Genomic DNA, 9095 nt, shown 5'->3' on the forward strand with positions numbered 1-9095 from the left:
GTGATCTGTTAGGCTGCATGAGAAAGGAGAGGCAGAAGTAAAACCACAAGTCAGCGGTTCTGAAGATCCAAGTGAAAAGCAGGAAACGGAAGAAAAGACTAGAAACACATGAAAACGGTTAGAAGGGCCTGCTGGGCTAGCAGGGCGCGGGCTGCAAGGAGCTTTCCCGGCCTGCGGGCGCCAGGCCCCAGAATTCAGCGCTTAGCAGAGAGGCACCTGGCAGCTGAAAGCACCGGGAAAGCAAGACCCGCGTAGAAGGGGAAGAGGCGCTCTCGAATTTCATAGCTATTTGGGGGCTCGCTCGGGAACAGAAATTGCCTAGTTTATATTTACCCAAAGATTTCTACTCCTGGAGGCTTTCGGAGGTGAGAGGGAAATGTTTACCTGTGGGACGTGCCCAGTTTTAAGTGCCGAGAAACAAAATCTCCTTTGTCCCCCAGGCTGCGATGAAACATGCTCCTCGGGGTTTGGGCATTTCCTCTCCGCCATGGAACACGATTGTGAAGGGCTCCGGCAAGTACAGTTTGGTGAACTGTCCTGTTAACAGTGATGACAGCTGCACTGCTTTGTTTCTGAATGTAACTTGCAACTATTTTATGAGTATTAGTCTCAATTTTATAATTAACTTTTTATAATGAAAACTACCTGAAGCAGCTATAGGAGATGTTAAGATTCGACAAAGCTACCTGATGTATAGACAAGAAACCCAAAGGCTACAAAGAAAAAGACAGACGTTTAGACATCCATGACTGGGGAAACCTTCAACCACGTTCCTTTAAGATGCCCACAAAGGCAAAAGACAAATGAGATTAACAAAACGTACGTATCATCTGTATGACAGATGAATGGTTAACGTTTATAATGTAAAACAAGTTCCTGCAAACTTTTGGAAGAAAAATCCAATAATGAGGAAAGGATGGAAATCAACAACCTACAGAAGAATAAATCCTAGCTTCCAACAGACAGGTGCACAAGCACCAGTTGTGCACAAGTGTGCATACGTGTGTGTGGAGGGGCACGAGTTAAAGTCACAACGAGGTCTTGCTTTGCCCCCATCAGATTGGCACAAAATGGAAAAGCCCCCTGACGCCTTGCCCAGCCTCTCTCATCGCCGTTAGAAACTGAACCATAATGTCAGTGGGAAAGGCAACCCGGGTGCCCCTGATCCTGACCCAGAGGAAGGCGAGCTCTGGGGCGAAGGGGCAGGCACAGGATGTCGGGGTGAGGGTGGCCGGTATAGACGCCACTGCAGCAGCGCGGGGCCGGGGGCGGCATCTGGGCCTAGCACCGTGAGCGGGAAAGACAGGTGCAGGGGGGTGTGTCCCATGCTGGGGCCACCGCAACCCTGATGGCGCTCTCAGGCGGCTCGTCGTCCCCACCGTGAGCCTGTATACCTGCACGATCAGAGCAAAACCAATGCCACCACTTTCAGGGGGAGCAGATCCCCAGGCCACGTGTGGGGAAGTGAGGAAGAGGCCAGGTGGTGCCGCCACTGTCACTGCTTCCCGGGAGAGGTGGGGCATCACAGCAGAAGGGCCTGGAGGCCGCCGCCTGCCTTTCGGATGCTCAGTGTTGAAACCTTCAGCAAAGTTGCACATGTATAGTTTCAGTTTCTGCGAAATGAGGGCGCCGCGCACATGGTTTCTGAGATCCCTCCCAGCTTCGGAGCCTCTAAGCCGTTAGGCCAGACGCAGGGGGAGGGCCCATCTGGTAACCATTGGCTTCTCTGCTTTCCGGGGGCAAGTTGCAGAGGAAAGAGCAGAGCCCAGAGGGGGCCCGGCCGCCGGCCTCCGTCCTCTGGCACCTCAGACATCGCGGGCGCCCTCGCAGCCTGGGGCAGGGCTGAGGCTGGCTGAGGCCCCGGCCCCGGAAGCCAGGACTCACCAGGGCTGCAGGGGACGCAGGAAGCTGCGTGGCTAAGGCTGGCCACACTTTGAGAAACGCTGATCAAAAACAGGGGGCAGAGAGAGAAGGTTCCAGGCCTCTGGCTTTGGTTGGATGGGTTCAATATAGGGTCGTCTGATTTAGCAAATAACGACAGAACACGCAGTGAAACCTGAATTTCAGATAAACAATGAACACTTTTTTAGTATAAGCACATCTCATGAGACATTGGGGACGCACTGGTACTAAAACATTATTTGATGTCCTGCATTTCATCTGACCACCTTGGGCTTCTGGAGGTTTCCGCCCCATCCGAGGTGTCCCTTCCACACGAGTCTCTCCCCAGGCCCCAGAGTGGAAAAGACCCCCTGCGGTTCCCCCCTTTCCTCCCTCCCCGTGGCACAGTGGTGTTCGTAGTTCTTCATGAAACAGTCCTGAATCACCCTGATCTCAGCGTGACATCTGTTTCCTGTGGGGACCCAGCCTGACACACGAGTGGAATGAAACCCCGAAGGTTCCCAGGGTTATTTATTAAATAGGTATTGGTAAAAATAAAATAAAATAAAAACAACAAAATAAGTTATGAGGGCTTGCGGCTCGAAGGTATGGAATGAACGAGGCTATGCAAAGCCCCAATTCTCAGGGGATCCACTCTGCCAAGCAGGGGGGAATCAGAGCCCACCCCACATCAGACCCTGGTCCTCCCCCATTCCTCCACACTGCCGCCTCCGTCTCTAACTGAGCCACCCGAGAAATCATGCCTTTCCCCTCCCTCCCTCTGGCCTCTTCGAGGAGATGCCCATAGCCTTTTTCCTCTTCTAGGACACACAAAGCCTTCGAGATAACTGTAGTGGCACAAAGCTGCTTCCCGAAGCAAATGCTGGCCGTGCTCTTCAAAGCCGGCAGGCCCCGCCGCAGGCCCCAGTCCTCAGGGGAGGGGCAGAGGCAATGATCACCGACAGGATTCTTCAGGCAACAGCCTGGTTGAGACCCGCCACCCACTGGAGATGTGCCCAGAACAGAACATCCTGCCCAGGTACCCAGTTTCAAAAGCACCTTGGTAGTCATGGCAACGGTCCACATGCCAACCCTCGAGGCTCCAGGGAGAGGGGCCTCAGGGGACACTGAACAGATGCCTGTGGGCTGCCCGTCCTGAGACGCCATTCGGCAGGGACAGGACATCCTCTCCCTTCTGCCCTTGCCTTTGTCTTCAAAGACCAGATGCCTTTCCCGTGACGGGGCATGAAACAGGTGTCTAAAGAACACGTTAACAAGCAGGCAACCCAAAGGCAGACTCCTCAGCGTCTCTTGGGCCTCAGTGTTCCCCCACCCAGGGGGGCTCTCTTGTTCAAACATCATCATCTGCATGAGAAGCACGCTTTGGGGTTGAAAGATGCCAACTCCATGGCCCTACGCTGGGATGCCATCAGGGGATCATGGTTCCGAAGGACCCAGGTTTCTCCGTGGGTGACAGACACTTGACACTGCAGTAACCCTAGCTGCTGAGGACACCTAAGCTATACCCTGGCTCTGAGGGAAGACCCGGCAAGCAACACTCTGTTGAGGACTCACCTCTTGACATTTGCGGGTGTTGCTCCACAGAGGATCTGAGGTGATGTGACTCCCATTTGACCTGCTGTCAGCTTGGCAGTCACAGATGGCACAGTGAGTTAGTGCTCTGGGCTTCGGATTTCCCCACCAGTCTGCTAGGCGCGTGTGTTTACTATGACTCAGTCTCCCTGAGGCCAGATACCTCTGGAGACGCTCACTTGTAACCCCAGCGCCTGGCCTGGCACGCCAGCCAGAGGCTACCCTGCCCCACTGTCGGCCAGCCCATGCTTGTAGCCCACATCCCGAAGCAGACAACCATTCTTTGTCCAACCGTGAGTCTGATGGATTTCTTGGGGTCATTTCCCCCCAACATTTTATTTTGAAAAATTTCAAACTACAGAAAAATTACAAGAATAGTAAAATGGAACCCCACATCCCGGCCCTTAGATATTTGCTTTAACCCTTTGAAAGTAAGTTGCAGACAGCATAACGTTTCATAATGTTGAATATTCATACTCAGAGTATTGAAGCCCATACGTTTGAAGGAAGGGGCAGTCTTCTGTCATCATCCTATCTTGCTGCACCCAGGACTCTGAACACTGATGACAGGATGCCAGCGGAGGGCGCATTTTGATGTTAGGGTGGGTAAGCACCTTCCTTCCACACTTTAACGCATCTTCTCCGCAGGAGGGCATCTTCGGCAGGTGTTTAAGTTGGTCATGAACAAGAAGGCAAAGTGGAACTGGAGCACATCGCAGACTTTGGACCAGAAGTGGCCCGTGAGCCGCTGGAAGAGACGCCACTGCGAGAGCTCGTGGTCACACAGCTTGAGGAGCACAAAACCCAGGCAGCAGAGCACGCCCAGAGCCAAGTACTTCCCCGAGGAAGCGCTGCCGTGGCGGCCCTGAGTGCGCAGGGCCTGCCCCACAGCTGCTGCGATGTGTACACCCAGTGCCACCTCAAACCCACGGGGGTGCAGCAGGGCCAGGCTGTAACTGCACAGGGAGAGGCCCTCGACAGCCAGGAACAGCCAGGGCTTCCAGCCCCTGTCCAGGCAGAGGCACCAGGCCACCGGCCATGCAAAGATGGGCAAGGTGAGCCACTGGTCCAACACGGCGGTGGGGCGCGTCTGCATCGTGATGCGCAGCCACTGAACCGGGCCGTAGACCAGGGCCATGCCCGCAAAGACGTCCTTCATGTAGCAAGCCTTCCATGCTTCTGTGGGGCCTCCCGGGGCGCTGGCCTTGCTCTGCAGCCAGTACATCCCCAGGAGCACGTAGGCCACGTTAACGAGCGAGTTGAAGGGCATGGCCAGGAAGGCAGGGAGGCTGGCGACCGGCGCTTCGGCGTAGTGCTCATAGCCCACTGCGACAGAGACACCTGCGAAAACGCCGGTGTGGACGGTGGCCGCGCAGAGGCAGCTGACCAGGGCCACGTGCAAGAGGGCCTGCCCCGACTCGGGCTTCATCTGGAACCCTATGTGTGACCTGGGTCGGAGAGCTTAAGAGAGCAGCCGTCTCCACTGTTATTTCAGAATTCAGATAAACAGTTTTTTTGCAAAACACTCCTCGGCCTCCCAGCTGAGCCAGCAGGAAGAATTCCCCGTGATTTCCGACGCAGATGCTGCGACCTTGCCCCGCGTGGAGGTAGTGGCCCAGAGGAAGGCGAGGGTTCTGCTGATTGGTTGGCACCAGTGGAGGATCGTTCTGCCTTCTTCCTTTGTGGTTACAAAAAGAGTGTACTTAAAGAGTGTGGGTAGAAAGAAATCCATCCGAAAAAGGGTCTCCATCTTCCCGATTCTCAGCCTCAGGATCCACCAACATCAGAAAAAAACCCAAAAAACCCCACAGAAATAAAAGTGCAGGAATACCCAGTCCATTCACCTTCTTATGCACGGCCTCTAGAAGGCTCTAGAACCCTCTTTCACCTAGAGGTTTTGTGCCCCTCTCTCCTGATACCTATGCTCTTGTTCTTTCATCTGTGTGCTATACAAGTCCCGCCCCTTTGCCCTAGTTCCCTTCGAGCCACTGCATTTGGAGACTTAAATCTTTCCTAGGTCTGCTGTTAAAACTCAGAATGGGCTTTTCCACCTCAGTGACATTACAAATGTGGAAGTTTCCAAGCCAGTCCCAAAGCCCTTTGAACCAAATACCCAGTTAAAAGAGAAACCATTTGCTGTGGTCCGAGTTCTGGAATCTAAGGCAAGGATGGCGGGGGTGGGTAGGAGGAGGGCGGGGGAGGACTCCCTTCTGCTTCTTAGATGTGAGGCCAGGTGGCACAGGGAGCCGTCCCCCATTGGTTCACCCTCCTGCCTGCCCCTGAAGTACCACGCCTTTCAAAATCACCTTCTGTCCTTGGCTCACAAGAAAACCTTCCACTTCCTGCAGTCACAGAAGCAGTCCGATAATTTTCAAACAATGTGGACTTTTCATGGACCGTCAACTGCTCTGGGGCCTGCTGCAGTGTAAGCTGGCCGGGTAGCCAAGAGATGTATTAATATCAACAAGAGAAGAGGTTCAATGCCCTGAAAGTGACTCAAAGCGAAGACAGCAATCAGGCAGGCAAGCATGGGGACGAGAGGGACTGTCCGTGTTCAAAGCCCAGTGCCCCCAGCTACTAACCGTGTGATCTTGGGCCTTAACCCTTCCGGGCCTCGGTTTGCATACCTGCAGAATGGGGATGCTACCAGTACCTCCCTGCAGAGTCATGGTGTGAATTAAATGAGTTCTTAGCTATGTAGACCACAGTTTATTTCTGAGGCCCAATGTCCACCTGCCCTCCTGCAGTTCAGGCCCTGAAAGGGCCGGGCAGGGTCTGATTCTGCGCTCGCCCTCCGCTGCTCAGCAAAGACCTGCTCAGTTTCGGTTCAAGCCCCAAACCAGCACCCCTGCTCTTTTTCCTCATCCTGTTTGCCATTTCGCTTCTCAGACTGGCCGTGGGGCCCACGTGGAAGATCCGGGACGGGGCCCGCTGGGTGTCTTGGTGAGGTTTCTGGCCCCCATCCTGCCTTGGGGGCCTGTTGCTAAGGGGACCGGCATTTCCACGAGGGAACCGCAGGCCTTGTCCTGACCGCCACCTCAGCACGCAGCGCTGTCTCACGCCTCCCCGCTGCGGCTTCCGGTTAAGGAGCCTCTAGGCTGGGGGGCTGCCCCTGCCCCGGGCTTCCCACTTCCAGGCTGGCCACCGCTAACGTGGTCTGCACACAGCAGCCCCCAGCATCTCCCTCAAGGGCCGCCCCTGCTTAGCACCCTTCGGTGGCCGGCTCTCCACTCACACACGATCATGCCCCAACCTCTCGCAGACACCAAAGTGCCGTGCTCATGTAGTCCTGCGGGTCCCTCCTGTGCCTGGCCTGCTTACACCCTCAACTCGGCTATGCCTTCCGCTCTGGCACCAGCACTTCCCCATTCCGCTCCTGAGTCTGGCTGGGACACCAGCTGAGGCCCGGCCTCGTCTCTCCAGGTCCTTCCCTGGCGCCACCTGGGGCCCGACTCCCTGGTGTGAAGACCCAGGCCTCCTGGGCCCCACGCGGCCAGCGCCAGCCTGACCCTCTCGTCTGCCAGCCAGCATGGAGGAGAGCTGGGGACCGGAGTCCAGCACTGTCAGCTTGATAGACAAGGAGGCCCAGGAAGGGCGTGGAAAGTGACTCCTCTCCCACTGCTGGCCAGAGGCTACTGAGCCCTTGCGCAAGCTGAAAGTGACGTGTAATCAAACGAACTTCCCAAGTCCACCAGGAAGGCCAGGCTGGGTACCTTATGGCCTAGCTCCTCTGTACCCCTGAGGTGCTGTGACACTTGTTACATGACTCTCAAAGTTCTTCCCAGCTTCCCCCGGCACATGAAGGTCCAAGGGCTCTCCCCTGGTGGGGTGCTGGGGTCTCTGGGGGAAGTCCTGCAAAACGTGACAATCTCCTGGCTAAGGGGTTAAGACGTGTTCCTTAAACTCTCCTGCTTCCGCAGTCTGTATGCATTGAAGCAGGAGCCACTGTCACTGTCACAGTGGTGGTTTCTTTGGCCTGTATCATTCATGACAACTGCTTACCGTGCCCGTGACTACCCTGACCACCTTGTTCCCTTTCTGCGGCTAAGGGGACGCCAGTCTGAGGGCTGTACCGTGGGACACCAGCAGCAGGAGAGCTCAATCTGGGCCACTTGGATGCCCAAGGAGCCTGGAACTACCGTAGTGATTCTTGAACTCTGAGGACAGAATCACTGAATGTGGCTAAGGCGCCTGGGAACCAGCAGCTTGGCTTCCTTATTTTACAGGCGAAGGAGTTGGGGCCAGAGAGGTGACGTGAACGGACAAGGTCACCTAGGGCAGTTGGTGGCACAGAAACACAGATGAGGGCTCTTGTCCTTTGCCTGTGTCACAGGACTCTTTGGTCTTTTCTCAAACAAATGCTTCCAAATGCATAAACTAAAACAGAATTACAACAGAAACTTAATATGTCGAAAGACAGTTATTAAAGTATTTTTGAAAATGTATGCTATAGTAATATACGTGCTTCTTTACTAATAGGTTAAATTACAGGATCTATGGGCAGGTTGAATAACTACAGTAATTTCCTTTTTAAAATAAATTTATTTATTTTAGTTATTTATTTTTGGCTGCGTTGGGTCCTATTGCTGCGAGCGGGCTCTCTCCAGCTGTGGTACGCGGGCCTCCCACCGCAGGGGCCCCTCCCGCCGCGGAGCACGGGCTCCAGGCACGCTGGCTTCAGTAGTTGTGGCATGCAGGCTCAGTAGTTGTGGCTCACGGGCTCTAGAGCACAGGCTCAGTAGCTGTGGCGCGCGGGCTTAGCTGCTCTGCGGCATGTGGGATCTTCCCGGACCAGGGCTCGAACCCATGTCCCCTGCCTTGGCAGGCAGACTCCCAACCACTGCACCACCAGGGAAGCCCAACTACAGTAATTTCAAAGCAGTTATTCTATAATAACGTGTAATTTCTTTAATTTCAGGATATCTACAAGAAAATTTATATGATCTCAAATGATCTGTCATTTCCTTTGGTGACACAGTCACCAGGCTAACCCTCTGTGCTTTGCTGCCTACACTCGTAATTGCGGGAAAGGCCAAATTTCGGCTGGAGGTTGGTGAATGTAAAGATCAAATAAAGATGAGAGAAACAAGAAAAATCATCTGTTGTCATTCCAAGAGCCCGGAGAGCAGCGCATTACACCCTGCGTCTGGCAGTGAGCATGACAGTGCAGCGACCAGACAGCCTCCTGCAAGATTTGGAACATAGGGGTGATGACAGTACCCACCTCTCAAGGTTGTTGTGAGAACTTACAGGATTGGCGCGAAAAGGCCAGCGATCACCATCCGGGTATTTTGCCTCTCTCGCTTTGCTGGGGGAAATTCAAATCTCGAAAAAGGGCGGAGCCGAAAGGCGGCCGTGCGCCTGCGCGCGGGGTGGGGCGCGGAGTCCTGGGAAGCAGGCGGGGCGGGGTGACGCGAGGTGACGCGGGGCGATGCGGACCGCTCCCGCGCCCGCCCGCTCGCCTCAGGCGCGGCCAGCCTGGCTGCCCGCCCGACAGCAGGAGGGGCGGCAGGCGGCTCGGCGCGCGGCGGCCCCGCTCTTTTTCTCGGGGCGCCGTTGGCCGCGGCGGCGCCCCCGCGTGGGGGCGGGACAGCAGGCCTGGGAGCCTGGGAGGGCTCCGC

At 55.2% G+C, this 9095-nt stretch overlaps 1 protein-coding gene across 3 annotated transcripts; it reads right to left on the reverse strand.

Moving 5' to 3' along the window:
- Positions 1–3777: 3777 nt before the first annotated feature.
- TMEM187 (transmembrane protein 187) lies at positions 3778–8982 on the reverse strand. Of its 3 annotated transcripts, none has more exons than XM_067723887.1 (2): positions 8725–8982; positions 3778–5152 (listed from the first exon to the last, which is right to left on the reverse strand). In XM_067723887.1, the coding sequence occupies exon 2, from the start codon at positions 4901–4903 to the stop codon at positions 4103–4105; it is 801 nt and encodes a 266-aa protein (XP_067579988.1). In that variant the 5' UTR covers positions 4904–5152; positions 8725–8982; the 3' UTR covers positions 3778–4102. The 3 variants fall into 3 exon arrangements, with proteins under 3 accessions (XP_067579988.1, XP_067579987.1, XP_067579986.1); XM_067723886.1 differs by having other exon boundaries at positions 3778–5148; positions 8699–8982; XM_067723885.1 differs by having other exon boundaries at positions 8699–8982.
- Positions 8983–9095: the final 113 nt, after the last annotated feature.

This window comes from Pseudorca crassidens, chromosome X (genome assembly GCF_039906515.1).
Source record: "Pseudorca crassidens isolate mPseCra1 chromosome X, mPseCra1.hap1, whole genome shotgun sequence".
Taxonomy (NCBI): Eukaryota; Metazoa; Chordata; class Mammalia; order Artiodactyla; family Delphinidae; genus Pseudorca; species Pseudorca crassidens.

What these genes read in the sequence shown, in the direction of transcription:
- TMEM187 (XM_067723887.1), bottom strand. Translation starts at nt 4,903, where the DNA reads ATGAAGCCCGAGTCGGGGCAGGCCCTCTTGCACGTGGCCCTGGTCAGC.